This window comes from Protopterus annectens, chromosome 14.part0 (genome assembly GCF_019279795.1).
Source record: "Protopterus annectens isolate FY-2018-M chromosome 14.part0, PAN1.0, whole genome shotgun sequence".
Lineage (NCBI taxonomy): Eukaryota > Metazoa > Chordata > Ceratodontiformes > Protopteridae > Protopterus > Protopterus annectens.
In genome coordinates this window covers 1,080,223-1,105,350 of record NC_056748.1, presented here as the reverse complement: position 1 = coordinate 1,105,350, position 25,128 = coordinate 1,080,223, and the positions used below count along the sequence as shown (strand labels likewise).

Sequence of the window (25,128 nt, the reverse complement as noted above, 5' to 3'; positions counted from 1 at the left end):
CAGTTGAGTGTCGGTGTTTCTGTTGTCAGCTTTTTGCTGTTGATACACAGTCTCTGTCACGTCCTAAACAGTTTCTAACATTTCCACTCTGCCTGCTTTCTTTGAGACTTTACATGTTAATTTATTCCATACTTTTAATGCTACAGACTTTCTTACCTTCACTCTGATGCACTCTTGATATATGTAAGGTGAACTGCTTCTTGCTGTCTTATTCTCACAACATAACACTTTTTAATTCTGATGAATGAACCTGATAATAATATATATTTTTTTTGCTTAAATGACTGATGAAGCAAGGCCCAATAGACTAAATGATTTGCATATTACAATGTCTGCACACAGATGTATATGTATGGATCCATGTCAAAGTCATGAGACCTGTAACTATAAGTCTGACAACTATGAAAACTAAAGTATAAATGGCAAATAAATACACTAAATACTGAACCTAGCTGTAATGCCGGCAAAGCCTTTTTGAAGGGCGAGTTTCACCCCACTATAGTAAAAAGATAAATGCACCTTCCTTTAAGGTACTACAGTCTCACACTTTATATATTCATTCTGCTTTTGTACATTTATGATGATCCAATTACATAAACTATGCAATAGTACTGCTGAGGTCTCTGTCATAATGCAATATTACCCTGAATCCCCACTTTACTTCCAGCACCCCAAATGCTGTCAGTCAAGGTATAGAATATAATATTGTAGTGGGCTTTACAGTGATTATAGTGCAGCTTTACATTGTTTTACTAGACCAATATACACTTAATCCAAAGTTTGGAACTAGCAAGGAAAATATTACTGTTATGGTACTGGGAGTTGATTTCAACAATTCCTCATTAGTCTGTACTACTTGAAGAACATCATTTTTTTAACTGATCATACTTAGGTGACCTATAAAGCTCAGGGTATTTGCCACCTCATGAGTAGCTTAATTTGGAATTCAAGCTTAGAGTCGATCACACACATGTACGCGCTCACACACGCCATATACCCCTACACACACAGGGTTGGCATCAGTGCATCTTGCAAGTTAAGCAAACAGTGTGGTGTCCCACAAAGATGACTGCCAGTTACCACTTTATCCTGTCATGCAACAACCAAGTTTAATAAAAAAATGTTAGCGCGTTTGTCCCATTTTATTGTGTGTGTGTACGTGTGTGTGCGCACACACAAACAAGTATGTCTGCGTGTGTGTTTGTGTGTGTGTATGTGTGTGTGTGTATGTATGTGTGTGCATATATATATATATATATATATATATATATATATATATATATATATATATATATATGTGTGTGTGTGTGATGTTTAGTCGGTCTAGCAACAGTTTGAGTGTGTACAGAGAATTTTTTTTATATCAAACATAAAAGTGTTTGATTTGTAAATATGTCAACAGGTAGGATGTCAAAGAGTATGGCTGTTTAGAATCTGGAAGAAAGTTAGTCTCTGTGATATTGTTTTTGTTTTTTACTATGTACAGGATTGGTGGTTAATGTCACTGCAGCTTGTAAATGAGTTGGTAGCGATTTACGTCTTATGGAGAAATCTCACTTGTTTGGGACATTGGGGAATCCATGGCTACTGCCTTATTGCACAAGTCAATGATGGTGCACACTTACAAATCACACTGGCAGTGATTGATCTGCTTTGACAGATTTGTCCCTCGTTTGCATTTGTAAAACCATAGGATTGGTAAGCATAAGTTCTGGGGGCTTGTCCTACATGGGGAGTGCAGGGGTTTGTCCACTCTGCAAAAAGTTTCTTTACATAACTTGTATTTGAAGTTTGTGGGTTTTCAGAGTGTATTTTGTTGACAAGTTTGCATCTGTACAGTTCTCTAAGTCCCAAACCAGACAATCCTGCATTTGTCCTCATTGTAAGTTATCCTTAACACACCATGTAATCACACTTAGGTCTCATTTCTATGCATACTTTATAAAAATTCAATGATACAAGTTCTTGTATTGAAATCTTTATTTATAACTTATAAATAAAAACATGACAAAGTCTGGACAATGACCAACGTTTGGTGGTTATTGCAGTTTTTTCTGTAACATATATATACAGTGCAACTCTACACAGAAAATCCTTTTATGTATTTGAAACCATGGACTGAACAGTGCAAGACAATCCTCTTACTACAGCTTTAAAAAAAAATTTAAAATACCGAATACATTCACTAGTTTTAACCAGAACAGCAGGATATAGACAGGCATGCCACCATAGGCCAATAAGAGTGTAATACCTGATAATGAGAGCTGTACCATGGCTGACAGACTTTAACATTTCTCAAATGGAACAAAAAATAATGCCACTAGCTCAGAAATGCAACTGCTGCGGTCAGTGTTACATGAATTACTTCATTCTCAAACAAGTAATGTTGTACACAACACAGCAGTTCAGTGTCACAAGGAGAAAACAAGAGTAGCCAGTCCTTTTATATAAGGAGTCTTATTTATGTAACAAATTGCAGAGACAAAACACAGGAAAGACACAAAAGAAACCGCATAGTATTTCAGCTCTGTGGTCAAGTTTACTTCTTGCTAAGGAGTCCAGTACAGTACAGTGCTTATTGTTCGGTTCCTCTTCCCTGAGCTTCAAACAGTGCTGAGGAGATGTCAGGATGACAGAGGTAAGAAATGTGAGTACTTGTTAAGAACAGAGTCCACAGATGGATCCAGTGACTGACTGTATTTCCAGCCTCTATTAATACATGATGAAGCTTTATGGAGTGTGCTCTGGTGTGATTTACTACATATAATTAGTATGAGCTGCTGATCATTTGAAGATATATAACTGCATGAGGCATGGCATATACAGCGGAAGGCAGCGATTATTCAAACGACCTAGGGTATTGGATACAAGGCATGGCTGTATTATAAAGGCATTCCAGTGTTACGAGGAGTCCAAACGATGTATAACAATCACCCTGTTTTCCTCAAAATTAAAAAATATGAACAATCTCCTGGTATATCAATAAAGGGATTATCCTGATTTTTCATCTCCATTTCCAAAGTACACCTACAGATTCCATCACACCCAGCAGATTTTTTTTTTTTACCTGAGCAGGCGTTAGCAGTGTTGCTTAGTAACACCGATGATGTAGATCTCTTGTGCCCATAAGCATATGAAGGCAACAGCATACAAGCCTTACATTTAGCTTGTGTTCCTTCAAGCACTTTGTCCTGCACTTGTATTACTTTTCTTTGGCACCCTCTATAACTGTTACTACAGTTTAGTCAGACACGATTATATTGCACATCAGAGGAATTTTGTCATGAGACACCTTATTTAAGGGAATCTCTTCTGCAAAATAAAACAGTGTTTCCCTTTTACAGGATGGTACAGGAGTGCTGGGAATGGGTGAAACGACCTCTGATTCATATTGCTGCAACTGGCCCATAAAACTGAAATTGGGTGAAATAATGCTTCTCCTCTGTTTAATGTACTCAAAAGCCTCGTCCAAGCACAGTTTCATGGTTTTCATAAGATAAGCCATACAGATAGTAGGTGATCGCGAGATACCAGCTTCACAGTGAACAAGGACCCTTCCTCCTGCTCTTCTGACGCAATCTGTAAAACAAACAATACTGGTTATAAAGTAACCTAAAATAACTGAGTAGTTATCAAAAGTACAGGAAAATACACTACAGTGTGTCATGAATTACTAAGGTTTTCCAGAAGGTTAAAAAAGGACTATAATTCAAAATGAATTACAAAAAGTGTGTAGGTAATGCTTTCCCCTATCTTGCTTTTTCTGTTAGCTTTACCCTCTTATGAAGCTCTGTACAGTTAAATCACCCACATCTTATTTGCCCCTTTCTACCCTCTTAACATTTTATTAATTTAGTGATGAGGCAGGTCAGCTAAATCTTAATGATCATTTTCAGTTATAACCTGGGATTACAGGACAAGAGATAATGTACAGCTCCAGACAGGTGACAAGTGGAGTAGCTCAGGGTTCAGTCCTGGGGCCGCTCTTGTTTGGCATCTACTTCTCTGAAGTACAGACCAACACTAAGGGACATCTGGCTAACAAAGTTTGCAGATGACTGCAAACTGGGAGCCATTATTGAATCCCCAAATTATGTGGATAATCTACAAAAGGGCCTTACAGAAACAGATGCTTGGTGCCAGAGCCATGGGCTCAAGCGCAATGCCAAGAAATGTATAGTTATCCCCTTTGGGAAAAAACATGTACCCATGAATTATCACATAGGTGGCAGTACACCGAAAGTGTGATAAGAGACTTAGGGACACAGGTGGACAGTGGTCTCACCTTCAATAACCACATCGCCACAACAGTCAGGAAATCCTTCTATGTGGCACACCTCATCACTAAGGGCTTTTCATCCAGAAAACAGGAGGACATTGTCCCGCTGTACTCATCCCTCATTAGACCCATTATAGAATACAATACCCCATTTGGTATGTACCTCTCAAGACATCTGCAACAACTGGAAATGCCACAGAAATACCTCACTAAAAGAATCACAGGCCTAAAGCAGATGCCCTATGCTGACCACCTTAAAAAACTCCATCTATACTCTGTCGCATATCGTCTACTCCGAGGTGATCTCTGCTTAACATACAAGGCCATGTCAAACCCAGAGCTGTTGGACATGCTACACTTAAAGAAATTCCAATCCCTCAGAGCCACATGCTCCAGGGATCTAAATCTTGTCATCACAATAAACAAAACATGCTGGAGGGATAGGTTCCTGACCCAGAGACTCCCCAGACTCTGGAACAGACTGCCCATACATGTCAAGCAGAGCGCCTCTTTGGCCCTCTTCAAAAGGAACCTTGATGATTGGATGGGAGAAAGGAAATTCACTCCAGGGATCATGTCAGTCACCCTGTTAGACAGGGGTCCAAGGAAGTAAATAGTGTGGGAAGAAATAGCCAGGGGATTGTTAGGCTAGGCTTGTACAGCCCCTAGGGCTGATAGCCTAGTACCAACCTATGAACAAAATATGAATGCAAATGTAATTATTTTATGAGATTTGTATCTGTTCTCTTTCTTGATCTGTCCAAAGCTTTTGACAGTGTCTCCCACCCTATACTGTTACAAAAACTCTCCAGTCTAGGCCTTGACAACTCTTCTCTAGCCTGGTTTTCTAGTCACTTCTCTAACAGGCTCTAGGGAGTAAAATGGTTCACTGACATTTTATGCTTTCTCCCTGCACCAGCTGGGGTACCACAGAGATCCATACTGGAACTTAGCTTGTTCAGCATCTTTTGTGACTAACCATGATCTGGCCAATAAGAATGATGCTACCTTAGTATAATAAGATGCAGATAGTAAGAATGCTACCTTAGTGCAATAAGATGCAGATAGTAAGAATGCTACCTTAGTATAATAAGATGCAGATGGTAAGAATGCTACCTTAGTACAATAATATGCAGACAGTAAGAATGCTACCTTACTACAATAAGATGGAGATGTTTCTACCATAATCTATTCAGCAAACAACCTTGATTCCCTACAAAAACTGATCCAGGAATCCTTCAGTTCTATAGAAAACTGGCTGACTACCTCCCAGCTATTCCAAAACCTAACAAATCAAAACAAATTCTTACTCCAAAGCACCTTGCAATAAAGAAAACATCTTTCACTATCACCTATTCCAACAATACCAACATAGAACTTATTACAAAAACAAAACTACTAGGAGTTTAGATGATGATGACCTAAAGTTTCACTTCAACATATAGTGAAAGAACACACACAAAAAAAAAACTAGGCAATCTTTATGGGGCAAAACCATATCTAACTAACAGTGCAAGATATCATATTGTCACTACCCTCCTACGTCCTACTCTCCTTTAATAAGCACTAATAGGTTCATAGGTTCATACTAGGCTATCTGCCCTAGGGCATTTATAAGCCTAGCCAGAGTGTGTTTGGCTTTCGACACCCATTTTAAATTAATTTTGCTATGCCCTTTTTCGAGGTTAGTATACTGTGCCTCTGTCTAACAGTGACACAGAAGCGATACCCGGGGTAAACCTACGATCCCCCATCCACTCATCAAGATTCCTCTTGAAGAGAGTCAATGAGGGACTCTGCCTAACCTGGACTGGGATTTTATTCCAGAGTGAAGGGAGCCTCTGGGTTATGAATCTGTCCCACCAGCATGTCCTATTTATTTCAGTGCTGAGGTTCAAGTCTCTCGAGCGCGCAGCTCGATGGGATTTGGATTTTCTGAGGTGCAGCATGTCCATTAATTCCGGGTTGGACATGGCTTTATACATCAGGCACAGATCGCCTCTGAGCAGGCGGTATGCCACTGAGTAGAGCTGGAGTTTCTTTAACCGGGCAGCATATGGCATCTGTTTGAGCCCTTTGATCCTCTTGGTGAGGTACTTTTGGGGTCTTTCCAGTTGCTGCAGGTGTCTGGTAAGGTACATCCCAAAAGGGGCATTGTACTCAATTATGAGCCTGATGAGGGATGAGTAAAGAGGCACGATGACCTCCCCTGATCTAGATGTGAATCCCTTCATGATTAGGTGGGCTATATAAAATGTTTTTCTAACCACTTTGGCCACGTGGTTGTCAAATGAGAGATTGCTATCAACGTGGGTCCCCAGGTCCCTAATTACTTCTTCTGTACTTAATGGATTACCACCTATGTGGTAATTTGTGGGCACTTTGTTTTTGCCAAAGGGGATGAATATACACTTTTTGGCATTTAGCTTGAGGCCATGGCTCTGGCACCAGTTGTCTGTTTCTATGAGGCCCTTTTGGAGGATGCTTGTGTTGGCTGGAGAGTCGATTATAGCGCCCAGTTTGCAGTCATCTGTGAACTTGGTCAGCCACAGTCCTTCCGTGTTGGTCTGTACCTCTGAGAAATATATACTGAACAGGAGAGGTCCCAGGACTGAGCCTTGTGGGATGCCACTTGTAACTGGTTTGGAGTCTGACATGGCTCCAGCAATTCTAACCATGTGGGTTCTGTCCTTGAGCCAGTTTGCAACCCATCTAGTGACATAGGGGTTTATATTTAAGCTGGTGAGCTTATCTATAATGCCCGAGTGGGGTATTGTATCGAAGGCTTTTGCGAGGTCCAGGTAGGCTGTGTGGACCACCTTCCCCTCGTCAATGGCCTTGGTGACTGTTTCAAAGAAATCGACCAGGTTTAAGAGGCAGGATCTGCCCTTAACAAAGCCGAACTGGGTAGGATCCAGTAGGTCCCCAATATCTTTTTTTATGAGGTCCATGATGATCCTTTCCATAGCTTTGCAGACCAAGCTAGTCAGGCTTATGGGGCGATAGTTTCCAGGATCCTTTAAGGCACCACCTTTGTGGAGAGGGACCACTGTTTGCTGTACGCCACTCTTTGGGTACATATCCTGTGGTAAGGCTGAGATTGAACAGTAGTTTTATGTTTGGGTTTAGCTCTTCTTGGAGTTCATGTAGGACGCAGCCTGGGACACCGTCTGGTCCCATTGATGCTGTGTTTTTTGCTTTGGAGAGGGCGGCTCTTACCTGAGCATCTGAGATGTCAGGGGGGCAGCACTCTGCTGGGATAGATATTTGCCCTTTTGGTGGGGGGGGAGAAGTTTGCGCTGAACCTGTCAGCTAGGATGTTGGCAATGTCTGTGGGTTCGGTGTATTTTTTGTCATTTTGGACTAATTCTGAGTATATCTGGGAATTCCCACCCAGGTTCCTAACATAACTAAAGAAAGCCTTGTGATTATCCTTAGTGTCCTGTGCAATTTTTCTCTCGAAGCTGGTCTTAAACGATTTTATGAGTGCTCGTAGTTTTTTGCTAACACTGATCAGAGATGCCTTCCCTTTTTGGGATTTTGCTCTATCATGTAGTAGCTTCCTCCTTCTATTGTATAGTTTGTTTATGGCTGGGGTCCACCAGACAGGACGCCTGCCTTTGGAGGATTGGGTCTTGGTTTTATTTGGGATTGCATGATCCATGCATTCCTGAAGGTGTTCACAGAATGCGTTTATAAAGGATTCTGCAGTCTGGGCCGTATTTTCCACAGGCATGGGGGTTTTGAAGGATTCCACCTTGGTTTTGAGGAATGTGAAATTTGCTTTAGAGAAGTTTTTCACTGTGGTTTTCTGGGCAGGGGGTGGGGTCGGGATGTGAATATCCAGTGAGATTAGTTTATGGTCTCATCTTACCAGTGAGGTATATACTTCTGGTCTGGAGCATAGAGTCCCCATGTTGGTGATGATCAGGTCCAGTATGTTTTCCCCTCTTGTGGGAGTGGTAACAAGTTGTTCCATAGAATTTGAGTTTATAAATTCTAGGAACCTTTGAGCTAGGGTGTTGGAGCTACAGTAATGCTCCCAGTCTATGTTTGGGTAGTTGAAGTCGCCCAATATAATGGTGTTTGGAGAGACCTTCATATTTTCCAGTGTTCTCAGGAAGGCCGAGTGGGGTTCCTGGGTTTGGGAGGGTGGTCTGTAGCAGGCTATAAACTGGAAGGCAGTTTTACCCACTGTTAGTTGCACATGGATAGTCTCTGATGCTTTGTGCTGTGCTACCAACCTGGAGGTGTGGGTATCTTTGACGAATATTGATACTCCCCCTCCTTTTCCGGTTCGGTCCAAGTTTTGGGGCCGAAAAGCATGGTATGAGGTATAACCTGGTACTGCTGGGGTGCTCTCGGGAGCCTTGAACCAGGTTTCTGTTACTGCACAGATATCGATGTTCTCCATGCTAAGGAGAGTTTTGAGTGCATGCATCTTGAGGTTTAGACTTCTGGCATTGAGTAGCATTACTCTTAGCTTCTTATCCCTTGTGATACCTATGGAGGTGGATTTGTGTTTTGAGCCTTGCCTATAAAAGGCACTATGGGGGTAGCAAGAGCCTTTGCCAATATCCGAAAGCCCAGGGGTGACAGGTGCCAGCCGTCCCTAGCGAAGCATCGTGGCCTGTCGAGCATGTCATCCCAGGCTGACAGGCATTGGATCCCCTTTGAATGACACCAATACTTAAGCCAATTGTTGAAATTGATCATCTTGTCTTCATATTGCGGCATCATTCTTGGTGAGGGTAAGATGCTACTCAAGGTCAGGGTCATACTGGCCTGGGCCACATGCTCAGAGAGCTCCTCTATGTCTCTTTTCATGTAGTCCAGGGAGGTACGTCTCAGGTCATTCACACCAGCATGGACAATGACTGAGTCATATTTGTACTTGCCTTGGAGTGACCTGAGTGCTTGTGTTATGTGGCGGATCCTAGCGCCCTACAGGCAGCTCACCGTGACCTTCTCCTTGTTCAGCCTGGTGAGCGGGACGTCAGTGTGCCTGACGATAGAGTCACCTATTACAAGTGTATCAGGTGTGTTGTTTAGCCTTCAGGGCTGTGACTGTTCGGCACACTGGCTTTGTGAGCTATGTGTTGTACGTGTTTTGTTTTGGGGTAGCGGTTGCTTGGGTGTCTGCTTTGGAGGTCTCTGCTGCTTAGGCAGATTTTTATTTAGAGCCTCCGAGTATGTTTTTGTGTGTTTGTGTTTGGTTTGCTGTCGTGGTAGGTCTATGTGAGACTGGAATTGTAGTGAGTGTGGTTTCCTTCTCCTCCTGACTGGTTACGCCAGTACTGAGTTGAGAGGGCTTAGCCTTCAGTATGGCTATATGGTTGCATCTCTCACATGTTTTGGAATTTGTTGGGAGGAGGAGAGGGTTGTCTGTGTACATGAGGCAGTTGTAACATTGCCTCAAGATTCCCAGATTCACCAGCTGGACCGGAGAGGAGATTGACAACTGACCTTTGGACATGCTAGAATAGTATTGGGAATTCCTTTATAATTGAAACAAAAACAGCCAATAGGAAACAAGGTACTCAAGGGGAGTTTGTGAGGGTGTAGTGCTTTTAATTTTTTAGTGCTGACTTATATAATTGCTTTAGTGAGCAAGTGCCAGGTAACTTATATGCAATGTGTTACAGGTAACTTAAATGCAAAAATGACAAACAGTAACTTTCTTTCAAGTGATGCAAGGAAATAAGTACAGTAAGCAATGCAGATGTCACTAGGGATCCACAGAAGCGCTGAAAAGCCACGTTTTAGGTGGAATTAGCGTTTCTGGGAAATAACAAGCAAACAAGCATACAAACAAAACTAGATTCAGCAGGCCTGGCTCTAGTCTATGCTGCAGCAAACAAGGTGTACCAATTCCAGTAAGAAACAGTTCAAATATGCAGGCACTATAGGCCTTTAACCAGAAATTCCCAGCTCAGAAGGGCAGAGTCCAGCCTCTCCTCCCACAAGAGTGCAGACCACGAACCTTCTTAATGTAAAATAACTGGCCTGAAACCCAAGTGCTTAAACCAGAACTAATACACTTTTAGAATAACAGACACTGAGCCCTCAATCAGCAGTTCCCAACTTAGAAGGATGTAAGCTACCTGTCCTGCCACCACAGTGCATGCCACAAACCTTCCTAATGTAAAACAACTGGTCTGAGCCCAAGTGCTTAATCCAAAAGACTTAGAATGATAGCTACACTTTAATCAAGTTACTACCAAGCAGTAATAAATACAATTGAATACTTTAAAGAATGCCTGGATTAGTGCTCAAGTTATACAAACAAAGATAGATTCAGCAGGCCTGGATCTAGTCTATGCTACAGCAAACAAGGTGTACCAATTTAGTAAGAAACAGTTCAAATATGCAGGCACTATAAGCCTCTAACCAGAAATTCCCAGCTCAGAAGGGCAGAGTCCAGCCTCTCCTCCCACAAGAGTGCAGACCACGAACCTTCTTAATGTAAAATAACTGGCCTGAAGCCCAAGTGCTTAAACCAGAACTAATACACTTTTAGAATAACAGACACCGAGCCCTCAATCAGCAGTTCCCAACTTAGAAGGATGTAAGCTACCTGTCCTGCCACCACAGTGCAGGCCACAAACCTTCCTAATGTAAAACAACTGGTCTGAGCCCAAGTGCTTAATCCAAAAGACTTTGAATGATAGCTACACTTTAATCAAGTTACTACCAAGCAGTAATAAATACAATTGAATACTTTAAAGAATGCCTGGATTAGTGCTCAAGTTATACAAACAAAACTAGATTCAGTAGGCCTGGATCTAGTCTATGCTACAGCAAACAAGGTGTACCAATTTAGTAAGAAGCAGTACAAATATGCAGGCACTATAAACATTTAACCAGAAATTCCCAGCTCAGAAGGGCAGAGTCCAGCCTCTCCTCCCACAAGAGTGCAGACCACGAACCCTCTTAATGTAAAATAACAAATATCCAACTAACTCATCTAATCAAACTCAAGCAGTGCTACAATTTATTTATTTATTTATTTAACATTTGTTTACCGGGAAAGTCCGACTTGGAACTAAGCCAATTTTCAGTGGAGGCCCAGGGAGAAATACTCCAGATGTATGTCTCTGTAACATGGAGGAAACCCACACGAACACAGGGAGGACATGCAGACTCCACACCTCTTGCTGTGAGATGACAATGCTACCGCTGCATCACTGCACCGTCCAACAAGGTCAAAAAATTTTGCAACTCACCTCCCCAATAGAGCACAGCACTGTTTGACCTTCAGAGGCCTCTAGTGGCTTTTACTACCTCACTAATGATGCATTGCCTAGTATCCACAATCTAGTAAACAGCTCAAATGATTGTCCATTTATAGCCAACCTTGTACAACCATACAATCCACATACGAAGTTTGTACTCTTCTGACAAAGATCTTCTACATACATCAAAACCTAATAATTCTGCAGACTGTTCCCTCTACTCTCAACATGTGTCAAAATGCTGGAACTCTCCGCCCCCCCCTAACAGTAAGAGAGAACTGTTTGCTAGAGTTGTTCAAACTACAGCTAAAGTTTCACTTACTCAACTCCTGGCTCTGCATGGATGCATCACCAGATTAGCATGTCAATCTACTTTAAGCTCATCCCAGCGCCACCCCCCCCCCCCCAATATCCTCCTCCTGCCTGTATTGTAACTCACCCTCTTTCCCCCTTTCTTATAGTTTTTCACCCTCAAATACCCTTGTCTTCTATTGCTCAACTCTAAGTCTCTCACTACTGTACCTCTTGTAAGACAGACTGTATTTGGTTCAAAATAGCAACAATACGACTGTCTGTATACTTTATCATATTTGAAATGCAGTTCTTCCTCTTTTAAAAAATGCTGTAAAGGCTACTGTATATTATTGTCTCTCAGGTGTTGTCAGTCTATCTATTACTGCTGTTTGTACATTGGAGCCTTTCTCTCCAGGCCTCATCTGAAAAAGGTCTCATGTCCAGTCGGATTTTACTGGTAAACAAAAAGGAAAAAAAATAACTAAATAAATTAATAACAATATATTTGTTAACCTGGGCAGAGTTTTGATGTTAATGGACCATTTTCAGGCTTGGCTTTAGGTTACAAAAGGAAAGAACAAAGTAAAACACATTATGGAATACAGCATAGTCTGGCATGTTAAACACACACACACTTCTTGCTACCATGATATATAAATTGATACCACTTAAACGTTTGCAATGCTTACTAAAATCATATACTGAATGATGGCTGATCAGTAAAAACTGCACAACAGGTGTTTTATACCCACTACATACAATATAAAATGAAGCCTCCATCTGTATTTATTTGTACATTATATATGGAGCTTTTCCTTCTGGGACATAGCTGGAAAGTGTCTTTTTAGATCAATTTACTTTTGCTAAACAAGTGGTACAAAATAAATACATTCATAGACAAACAAACAAATAAACTAGCTGTTCCACAAGAAAAAAGTTGCACACCTTGAATTTTTAATCTCGAAGTTGTGCTACCCACAGCAGCTGGCTTTCTGCAAATATTGCAGTGTTAGCATTTTGTTTAGTTTGCCTAGTAATTACACACCCAGAATACTCAGATGCAGAATTATGTCCCAGTGCATTTCATGTGTGTTCTTTCATAAACAGCAGTAATGACATTTTCTTTGAGTTGATAGTATAACTTATAATTTCCTCAACTACCTCTGGTTTTACAAAACTGCTTGCATAAAAGACTCCAAATTAATACAAAGTTGTATGGTAGGGCCTCAAGAGTTGTAGCCTCACCCATTTCTATGCAGCGGGGTCAGCTTAAATGGATTCAGGTGGTGTGCTTATTCATTCTTCCCTAGTGGTGGTGGGAAACCAGCCATGCACTTTTTTCTTTCTAAAAACAGTCAAGTTTGTAGTGATGGTGTATATAATAGTTTCTGCCATGTAAAGCAGGAAATGTGTGATAAAACCCTCAGAGATGGTTACAAGACCTTTTAAACATGGCAGTAGACACCATATAAACCTTTTCCCCTTGAAGGTTTTACTGTCTATCTCCTTAACATAAAATATGTTGCTGTGTAAGTTTCTAAGATTGCCTTACAGGGCAGGAGTGTAAACTATTACCCTTCCTCCAGGCAGTGTTGATCTTCTCTTCCTGAGTGTGGCAGCATTCTTTTTAAATTATTTCCTTTTTTATTGCAAGGCTATAAATAGCAGGGGGAGCTTCAGCTGGTCATTACTAGCCCCCTTTGTTCTCACTTCCCCTGTGACTGCCTCGAGCACAGTACACCTGCACATAAGCAAATTCCAAACTGAACTGCTTTAAAAATATCCTGAATGAGATTAGATCATGCGGCTTCCTCTGTAACAGGATGTATAGCCACAAGTGAAATGAAATAATCCACACTTAACACTCTTTAAAAAGGTTGAAATCAAACACTGTATCGCAATAATAGTTTAATATTATAAATGTGCAAAAAATATGTATTGCTTGGTTAATACCACATAATCCAGTAATAAATGCAAGCTTCTATACACATAAGGAGTTTGGCAGCTAGATTTGCACTTCTCTACCTCCGACTATAAGATGGTCATGTGACCAGTATTCATACTATTTGGCTTCAAAATTTAGAATCAACTCACAGATTCAACAACAAGAAGGATACTTCCATTTCTAAGAGAAAACAATGAATGTATTTTAATTGGAAAATAACATTTGTTTAATTTTGTGACAGGAAACTGAAATGGTAGCATGCTTTAAAGCAGATGTCTTCTGTAATAAAATATGGAACAAAACACTTCCCAGATAATACTCTGACAAGCGTTTTCTGTTGGTAGTAGCTTTCACTGGATGCAGAATAAAGAAAAATCTGTTTTTATTTCCACAATTAAAACATACGATAAAAATTAAAACTGGGTAATTATACATCGTTCACACTCTCATAGGGTATATTCACAAAATGTGCTAATAGTTTAAAAAGGTAATATGTTATTTGTTTTATTTTTTATTAAAAAACTTCTATATCCCTGAATTTTGACTTATAAATACAACAGAACTATTTACTTAGAATTTAATAGTAGTAATTCAGTAATTAATATTTATATAATTAGAATTTAACAGTAGCAATTTACACTTTCAGCAAGCTTTATTCCCAGTAATATTGTTTAGAAGAGGGACGATGCCCCCATCCCCCACTAAGAATTAGGCAGGAGTAAAAGAGGCACTACACCCCCTTACAAATGGTATTAGGGAAAGTGGGTTTAATATATAGTTGATCATGGACATGCTTACATTGGGAAACCAACTGACATATATCCAAGTAACATATTTACAAAGTTCAAATGCACACAATTCAGTTGAACCAGTGCCCTACCCTGTTCAATAAACAAACAGACAAATACACGAACACAAGAAACAGCAATACATACCAATAAATTCAAAAGCCTCCTGAAAGTGGGAACTTATGTCTGCAGTGTGGCTGTCATCTACTGGAATCCATTTGTAGTGAAGTTGGCTGTTGAAAGGCCTTGTACACTCTTGGGATACATTCAGCAGAGCTGTGATATTAAGCTTAATGAGGCATTCCGTACTGGAGGCGTGAGAGGCACTACCCAGGTAGAGATATGGGAGAATTTCAACAGGACTACCCTGCAATTTCAAGAAAACACACAAGAAATATAATTCTATTTACTCATAAGGCAAATTTCCATTTTGGCGTATACTTTTTCTGACACACACACACACTCACCACACACACACACACACACACACACACACACGCACACACACACGCACATTTGCTTTTATTTGTTTTCTATTGTCCAACATTCTAAGCATATTTATACCAAAATTACTACAATAAATACAATTTTTACCAAAACTAAAAAGATGTACATATCTCAAACATTATATCAGATCATAAAGCCTTCCTTACTCACTGGACTGATGAAGCCTGTCTTGTCTTGGGGATGGAAGGTGCCATTTTTTTGTGTGTGTAACAACAGTATCAATAACTACATAAACACAAAGAAGCTGGTAATTAAATAGCCATGTACCAAGATGGCAGATAGCGCCCATGCAAGGCAGAGTTATAGGACATTCTGCAGTGACTTAGACTTATAGGGTACACATCCTGCCTGCACCTAGACACACACTGATATACATTACAAAGCCAAGCCCCATCCTATCAGCTTTATATACCAACTTCAAAATGACAGAACCTTGAGATATTTTGTACAATGTTATAGTGGGGGAACTCCACTGTCATATGCAAGAGTAGGTGAAATGTGCAAGATGCAATTTTGGTGTGCTGGATTCAAACCTTCAAGCAAATGGGCCATGGGAAACTTAAATGGCTACCCACAAGGGCAACCCCATCCAAAAACTTAGCCAATACGTCTCTACCTCTAAGCCCAAGAAATATGGACAAAGCCAAAAACAGTGGAGTGACAAATGCCTCAAACAGGAGACAGATGTTAACCATTACTCTTATAAACTCAAAGTTGTTAGAGTAACAGGTTTTACATTATCATGCATTTTCTGAAGGATATAAAGTCTAGAACTGAAATGAATGCCATTATTTAGTGATTTAATCCTCAATCATTTGGTAGACTACCACAAATGTTATGAGGAGGAGACAAAAATATGGTCACTTGAGAGGCATGCTCATGGTGGGGGGGGGCGGGGGGGAGTATGAAAAATACTTTGTATTATACCATAAGGTCCAGTAATCCGTATCAGGGGATGTCTGCAACAGATGAATTTAGAACTGGAACTTGCTCAGTGACCCATCCCATTTGACACCACTTTTTATGTCTTGCAGCAGCTAATGGTTCAGGCTTATTTTTTTTTTTAATCAAATATATATTTTATTGAGTATTTTTCTTATACAGAATGCAAAATAGAAAGAGCAACAAGTCATAAAACATATGAAACAGTTGATGTTACATAGTGCTTAACATTTAGCAAGTTATTTAAACTATGTATTATACATTTCTACTACAGAAGTACAAATAAGCTAAGATTACACTATGAAGCTATGCTATGCTATATCATAGTCAAGTTCAGGCTTAATTTTGCATTGTGTTCATGTATACTCCTACCATACAAAACTGCTGCCAATGGCAAATACTGACTGTCTGACTGCACAATCCAGCAGGATATTCTCCCCCACAGTAAAAGAGCTATGCCTAATCTTAATTACCCCAGCTGACCATATGGCAGCCAATTATCTACTTGGAAACCATGGTCACCAGTAGCTCTGTTGAAGTGGGCCACCTGCAAGCAACATTTCTCATAATTTTCTGTTATTCAGTTCTTTGAATTTTTAGTGGTAGCATTGTCGATGCTATTCTAATATTCGGCTGTTGTTTTAATATGTTTACTGTCCTGTAAGACTTTTTTTTAATTTTATTTCTATTAACTGGTAAAAAAGCCAGACAGGGCAAACTGCTTGCTGAAACACATAATGGACATCATGCATGATAAAAAAGCAATCATGACAGTGTAATGTGCAACAGGAAATATTTCTAGAAGCAGGCTGTAAACCATCTAAAAAAACTTTTCCCCAGGGTATATTACATTACTTAAACTAGTCCAATTGCTGTTTCATAAGAAGCAAACAAAAGGTAGTGAACCGTAAGGCAGAATACTCACAAATGCTATTATAGTACAGGTCAGAGGTCATGGGGTGTCACTAGGAGTCAAAGAGTTGGCATAATTATCAAGGTCTTTACTTTACCAGGTGTATTTATAAATGGCTCTGCTTATCACGGTAGATATGGTTCTTTTTTCTCTGATGAATTCACACAGATGAGAACAAAAAACAGCAAACTAATGACTGCCTGCTTTAATTTAATGGACATTATGGCTAAGCAGTGACTCAACAAACATTTGTTTGAGCCTGATAAAACACTTTTTTGGAAGCAGATTTTTTTTTTAATTTACTGTTCAGATTTAAAAAAATAATAGTAGACAGGTGCTCTAACAGCCACCAACACCTTTTTTTGTATCACTGTAAGGTCCTGATGACAAAAGACCACTCGTATTTAACTCTGTCCTGTACTATCAGGAAGTATCATTTGTGCAGAAGAACTGTTAGCATATGGTGTTCCCCTCTCAGTTATAGATAACAAGTAAAAATAATAAAATGTTTGCATTTTAATACCTTCTCTTTTACACACCTGATCATAAGCTGGCTTGTGAATGCTGTTGACCTTTTCACAACGGCTGCTGTGGTTTTTGTCAGTGTCACTTCCGTTCTCTACATTTGGCCTCAGCTCTGTGCAGAACTCGGGGTATTGTGAGTAAAAATGTTCATATCCTCCTGGGTGGGGAAGGAAGAGATGAAAGAAAACGTCATTATATTTACTCAAAATGATATTTTAAACTCTGCATGTAGGAGTAATTCTACACACAGACAGCTTTATGATTAAAACACTACATTACTTAACAAAAGTGTAAGGAATGCCTGCAAGTATGCAATACTTAAAGCTTAAAAGATACATCTCAACATTTGAACTGTCCTCCAATATTATGACCCCTTTTCATCAGCTTGTATATATATATATATATATATATATATATATATATATATATATTTTTTTTATTTTTGGTGGCTTACTTTTTCCTGACCACCAGTCATATATTTGTTTACTTTGTCCAGATTGAATAGTAATAAGATGCTTGATGCTTACAAGTCCAACATGCTTATACCCTGGAAATGCCAACAATGGGGGGGGTGAGATATATGTCCTTTCCTCCTCTCTGTTTGGAAAGGGTGTAAAACTGCAACATGACATACCTCAATCTCTCAGCACAAGAAATCTGGACAAACCCAAAAATAATTATAAGTGGGCGGGGGACAAATGTCTAAAAATGGGGACAGATTTTAAATATTACTCTTATAAACTTAGATAGTTGATAAAATAACAGATTTTGTGTTAACGTGTAGTTTTCTGAAGTGTATGAAGTCTGAAACTCATCTGTCTGTCAAAATTTAGTGACTTTAATCCTCAATCATTTGCCTGAAAAACAGAAATTTTAAGAGGAATAGATCAAAAATATGATCCAACAATTTGGACATTCTGTGAAAATCTGGACAGTTTGGAGGTATTCAATATGACGGCCATGGCATTTTGTGGCATGAGCAAGCTTCAAGAAACTAATGACAGAACTTATACTGGCATTTGTACTGCTATTTCAGCAACTCTGTTTAGTAATGTACCATTTCATGTAAGATAACATTTATGTTTATCTTATGCTTTTTCCTTAGTTTTTCCTTACAAACATGTTGCGCTTTTTCCACTTGTTAATATTCTGTCACAAACCTGGCAAAACAACACTTGCGTAATTCTACTATGACAAGGAACGGAAGTACAACAAATGAAAACACATCCCAAAGGCATGTACATGAACACACTGTGAGTTAAAAAGTGTTGCCTACTTCTGCCAGCATGCACACTTTATCATCTTGCTTGGCCTTGCTTAATCAGAGAAACCTAAAGAAACCGTCTTTCTTTCTCCACTACCCCCTACCAGCAGCCAGTGTGTATATTTGGCATATAATTTATTTGTTTTCCCATTGAAATGGGGAATCAACATAACTGACTGCAGCAATTTTCCCCACAAAGTACTACTTCCAATATAATGGGATCATAGGAAGAGTACTTTGTGAAAAAGCTGACAAACATAGATGCAATAAAAATGTGCATGGCCTGTCAGTGTATATGTACATATATATATATATATATATATATATATATATATATATATATATATATATATATATATAAAAATTATTTCTCTCTGTTGCAAGTGATAGCCTATGGGCTTTTCCCACTAGTCTATACATTGTATAATTAACTTGTGTGAATAGAATAGGCAATGCTCTCACTTTCAGTACTTTTAATACTAATAACCAATTACATGTGTGTGCAGTAGAATGCTGTCCTGCTTATATTTCTTCACTACTGAGTTTTCTTAACATAATAGTAAAATCAGCTTGCAGTTAGGTTGAGGTGATTTATTGCCTTTTTTATTAATATTATGTAATAGTGATTGCTGATATGACAGCCAATGGAATTAAATCACTGGCAGGGTAGCTTAGTCAGCAAGATAATAGCCAGCTAGTAAACTGTAGCCTGCAGCTCACAGAACTGGGTTTGAATCTATGAATCCCATGCCTGTGCTTTGAGGCATAGTAAGTTGCTTAAAGTCCTTGGATTACACTGAAGTCAGATATGGTTTAATTAATTACATCTAATTAATCTCTGTCCTAGCAAACCCCTGACATGAAAAAAGAACTATGCACATGCATTTATGCAACATATTGGTTGCCCACTGTCATGGCTGGAAAGTGTCCAGTTTTAAGACATTGAATTTGTGCAGTTAAATAGCTGACCCTCTTCAAGCGAAATCTGGACGTGTGGATGGGAAATCGCAAATTCACCCCTGGGATCTCTTCTGTGTCCCTGCTAGACAGAGGCACAGTAAACTAATCTTAAAAGGATACCTTCTGTGACCTACTTTACAGAGGCACAGTAGGCTAATCTAATAGGGAGGCGGAAGCCAAATACACTCTGGCTAGGCTTATAAATGCCCTAGGGCAGATAGCCTTAGTATCTACCTATGAACCTATATATAATAAGCAGACACTGTATGGATTATCCACCCCCCCCCCAAAAAAAAGGTAAAACGTGCTAGCATATCCCTGTCTCATCTATTACTTAAGTCTGACTGCACTGCTGTAGACTCACTGTGTTGTCTACTAAGATAAAAATATGTTATTCTTTGACAAACTGCACTTTCTCCAACTTTTGCCTCCTACTGGAACTGTATTCATTCTTTTAAAGCATAAAAGTTGCTCTTTCATTTTTATAGTTGATTGTAAATACTCACTATTAAAAATAAATTACACAGAAAATTAGCACATCCATAAAACCAGCAAAAGATTTCCTCATTAGGCCTCAGCTAACATTACAGGTTGTAACCAATAGGAGACAGTAAAAGCTAGAGTTTAGAGTACAAAAGTGAAAGTGGTATACAGGTAAATTTGGCATTCAAACTTATAGACTCAGTTTTTGTGATTATTTACGCCACTGTGGTTGTCCAGGTGTTGTAGGCTGTCATCTCCAATTATAATTATAAAGCAACATAGTACAAATCAAACTTTTATACTGCATTGGATTGTCACTAGAGTATTGTACAGGCTATCCAGGTGAGCCTCTCCCCCAAAAAACGTTACTATCTGAAAGGTCAAAAGGCTGCATAATGCAATTTCTCTGCTCAAGTGTTGCAAGTGTCAAGATTAGATCTCATGTGAAGTGCCCTTGGCATGTCTGCATTTAGCACACCACTGCAGTCATGTGCATATGGAGCAGGAATTTTTTGATGCTACAGACAGGCAGACAGTTTTAACAAAACAATATTTTTAAATATTAAAGTCATCACTAAGAAAACATTTTCATAAAAGTAGAAATGATTTTATAGGCTGATAAATCACTCATGTTTTACCAGCCCTGAGCATAGAAAGTAAAATGTAGTTTTAAAGAGTGAATGTATATTGAAAGGTACTTCTGAATAATCTGGAGTGCACTACCATTAATGACAGGGATAAGTAGTGATGCAAATATCTCAAAGATTATTTTCTAAAATTAGATGACTAAAACTGACCTGCATTTATCAAAAGTGCTGACTGAGAGAGAGAGGACATTTGGATTACCTAACAGTCATGTGACCTTAATCCTGCAGACTGTCCGCACATAAGTTTTTTTTTTTGTGAAGAACACATATGCTTCTTTAACCTCTCTCAGCATTTGGATATTGATTCATACTTTCTGCTAAACTACATAGGGAATATCAAGACACACAGGCTCAACAAGAATGAAAATTACTCTCACAGATTCAGAAAAGAATTGACTAAACATTTAAAACAAAAGGGTATTCACACAATTTCAATGCCCTTACCGTACAAAGGCATCAGTGAAGAAAACGATGCAAGCATTATCAATAGACTTGTGCAAATTTTCCCTTGCTACAAAGATTTTGTATTTTAATATTATACATTACCTGAAACATTGAACTGGATGAATTCAGGTACACCCTATATTATAGCTGCTTTAAGTAAAAATACAACTGTCTCTGAAAAGTAATTACAGGGTTCCAAAATAATCTATGTGATACATTTTATTCATCATATCCATATAATATATTTTATATATTTTCCTGTATATATATATATAGAGAGAGAGAGAAAGAGATTCCTCTTGTGCAGTTAGTAAAGTGTGGTTTAAGAGTGCCATTCAACAGGTCTGATGTAATGAAACCCCAAAACTAGTTATACAGGCTAAGCATATAATCTTGCAAGAATAATTTATACAATGCTGATTTTTTTTTTACATCTGTGCAATACTATTGTGCAGACATGGTCTGGGTGCAACACATTTAACCCATACAGTTTTGTACTTTCTTAAATCCAAATAGCATTAGATTTTAACCTGGAAAGTTACCACTTTAAAATGGGCCAGTTCTGATGACAATGCCCATTAATGTATTGGTATTTGTTTATTTATTATTATCTACAGGTAAATACATCAATCAGACAATTATAATTCTCTGGCATAAACTAACGCATAACCATGGTGGCTCTGTTAGCAGTCAGAATCCATGACAAATGGAGCTTTAAGTTCAAGTGTTATCATATAGCAGTTTTCAGTCATGGTGCATCAACATACAAGTGGATGTAGAAATCCAAAACAGAACAACAGCATTCTGTAAATAAACTTGACATTAGTTTCCACTCTAAAAAGGAGTTACACATAGAAACGACATTTCCATCAGCCTCTAAATATTGCCACAGCTACTAAAAAATAACGTTTGCAACTTATTCCTGCTCCAAGTAATATATTTAACACTGTCATGCTCAAATTTTTAACACAATGCTGCACATAAACAACAGGAAAATAACCAAAGAAACAAATAACAAGATAGATGTTCATACAAGACTGTTTCATCTTATCACTTTATGTGCCTGATACATTTTGTGTATGGTGCAAAAACCCTATATATTATTTTAACTAGCTGCATAAATATCACATGCACACACACTATATTCACTGAGAAAGGAGCTCAGCTAGTTTCCCTACTGAGAACTGTTATGTATTATATTCCCATCTGCTTTTGAAAGTAGGACATATGTCCCATGGGACTGGTCCTCTAATTAAAACACTGACTACACATAAATTAATAAATAAAGGGATTGGATTTAATACAGTGAAGCTACATTAAAGAGAAGGAGCTGAATAGTTATTGAAAAAGTGATGCAGGGAATAAGAACTCGGGGGATGGGAAGTCAGCCAGGAACTACTCGGTCACTGCATGATGTTAGGTAAACTTAGGTTACTTGACTTCATTCTTTAAAATAATGAAAGATTTCAATACAAAACTCATTTATTTCATCACACGGGTAGCACTCTCATAAGTTGGTATGCAGGGTTTAAAATATGTTAGTCCCGAAATTAAACATAAAATTGAAAGTCTGATTTTCCTTGTATTTTTACATTGCCATTAAACTTTCAAATCCTGAGGAGAACAGTTTCATTGTGTTAGTTTCAAACAATGAGACTGGTGATGCTGAATGCCACGTCAAGGGAAAACGTAAGGAACTTTGGGCATACAATGGGTTAACTTGTCCCATTGGTATCAGCCTGTTTGCAGGCTACTAGAGTCAGTCTGAGTCATCTCGGTTTCCTCCTAACGCCCACCCCAACAAACCCATCATCATCTTGTTCTCTGGAGCGAGCCAGCTGTCCCTGAGCAGTGCTGAACATTTCCCTGTAGTCAAACGCTGATAAAACATTGCTCACCACCCGCTGCCTTACAGCACTTTATGTCTCATAATTACGCAATGACTACGTTGGTCATAGTTCGAGTCCCCCTCCCGCCAGTTCCAAAGGGCACCTGTGGGAAACGAGGGTGCATTTCACATTGTTAACAAATATCTAAACATTAAAATTCAGTAATTAAGTGTACCCTAATGTTTCTTAAAAAGACCACTTTTCTATCTTTAAAAACTCATTCACGGTTTATAAAGTCCGGTCGTTTTAAAGACTCCGAAATAAACACATTCTTGTATACTTAGAAATGTGCAATACAGCGTAGTAAGAAATATTAATCCCGTCCCAGATGAATTAAAACTCATCAGACTGTCAGCCTTCCACGAACATGACTTTTTTTTGATGGACCAGTCTAATAAGGGATATTTCGAGTAATTTAGCAGAAAGACTCAAGGGAGATAAACAAGTACAACATGAGAAAATTACAAATACATGTAATCGTAAAGCAAGTGCAACTAGTTGGTGAAAACTTTGGTGGGGACGTCGTATGCGTGTTTATAATAAACTTTAGTGGCGGATCCATAGCTTTGTTAGAATGTCATGAATTTGAGGCTCATTGGACCACTGAAAAGATCCCCACAAAAACTCCACTTCTAAACTAACATCAAATCAAATGGTTTTGACTTTAGACAAGAAAAGTACTTCATATGCTCCCGATCTACACGAACCTAAGGTAATCTCTGAACCAACACAAACATTAAATGTCTTTGGCCTCATCAGTTTTTGTGTCCTGCACAGGGGATGAATAATATCATCTCTCATATGTGTTTAAGTAACACAGCAATCAGAGCTCTCCTACCCGGTCACTTTTTTGGATTTTCCCTATTCTGGTGCAACTATTTCTTGTGACCAGCTTTCAATTCTCACCTGTTGACTGTCGATTCATTGTGGTCACCTAAGCAATGTGTTGGTATGTGCCAATCAATTGAAACTATTAGGAGTTAAATCCAAGGCGCTCACCTTTAAGGAAACGGACCTGGAGTCCCCTGAGGCAGCTAGTCAGTGTGTTTAAGACAAGTCGCGCTGCGCTGTCCTTCTTCACCTTATGCCAGTGCGGGCTGCACTCGTCCAGCACCACCACCATCGACACCCGGCCGGGCTCCCGGAGGCGCGCCCGAGCCAGCTCATCGGGGATGATGAAGTGCAGCGGCACTGGGCCACCCTTATAACGCCGCACCAACACTGAATTAAGATTCGCGTTCAGCGATCCGCGGATGCTAGAGGACAAAAATGAAAGGTATGGTCTGCAGTCCACAACCAAGCAGCGGGTCCCTTCTTTTCTCAAGAGTTTCTTTAACCTGCAGCAGTCAATGCTGGTAGCTGTCATTTTAACAGTTATCAATGAATTCGTAGATGTGATCAGAGATGATGCTCACTCTGCGACAGTTATCGGGACTATACTCTGGCAAAGTGCTCTGAAGTGTTTCTTGTAAAGTGACAGCCCAACTTACACTTCCGCACTAACCAGGGAATTCCACTTACTTGCCGGTAGAGGTGAATGGAATCACCAGAAACTGACGCTACTATCCATATAAGGAGAATGACGACATCAGACCGGCCCTTAGAAGGGGTTTCGGGATGGCCGCCCACGTCCCGCCCACTGCAGAGTCCCCGCCCACTAGTGGTGGAAATTCTAGGAAGTTAATCAAGTGGTTTTCCACGTTGTGGTTTGTCAGTTCCTTTTGATTCAGGCAATCAAAAATGGGTGGAACACCCGTGAGGGTATTTTATGCCTCCAGCGTACTTCCAGCTGATTTTTAGGTGAACATCGTCAGCAGTGTGAGCCAGAGGCTGTGTCATTTATCGGACCCCACTAAACAGGGGTTCGATTCCCAGTTGAGCTTCCCCGCAAACGCAATTAAAATTAGTAAAGTATACGTATACTGAATGCGGGTTTCGCGGCATACATTCGTTAATACTTTTATCTTCCTTGTCTTAGGTGCTTCATTATGTGATGAGGAAGTGAGTAATGTA

At 39.4% G+C, this 25,128-nt stretch overlaps 1 protein-coding gene across 1 annotated transcript; it reads right to left on the bottom strand.

The window, feature by feature from the left end:
- Positions 1-1,962: 1,962 nt before the first annotated feature.
- On the bottom strand, positions 1,963-24,640 carry DUSP5 (dual specificity phosphatase 5). Its single transcript, XM_044055697.1, has 4 exons — positions 24,115-24,640; positions 17,443-17,585; positions 14,689-14,908; positions 1,963-3,579 (listed from the first exon to the last, which is right to left on the bottom strand). The coding sequence occupies exons 1-4, from the start codon at positions 24,479-24,481 to the stop codon at positions 3,242-3,244; spliced, it is 1,068 nt and encodes a 355-aa protein (XP_043911632.1). The 5' UTR covers positions 24,482-24,640; the 3' UTR covers positions 1,963-3,241.
- Between the last annotated feature and the right edge of the window lie 488 nt (positions 24,641-25,128).

What these genes read in the sequence shown, in the direction of transcription:
- DUSP5 (XM_044055697.1), bottom strand. Translation starts at nt 24,481, where the DNA reads ATGACAGCTACCAGCATTGACTGCTGCAGGTTAAAGAAACTCTTGAGA. An exon ending in CCAGGTCCGTTTCCTTAAAG is followed by an intron (nt 17,586 to 24,114) that starts GTGAGCGCCTTG and finishes TTCCCCACCCAG; the next exon opens with GAGGATATGAACATTTTTAC. An exon ending in ACAAGCCAGCTTATGATCAG is followed by an intron (nt 14,909 to 17,442) that starts GTGTGTAAAAGA and finishes TTGAAATTGCAG; the next exon opens with GGTAGTCCTGTTGAAATTCT.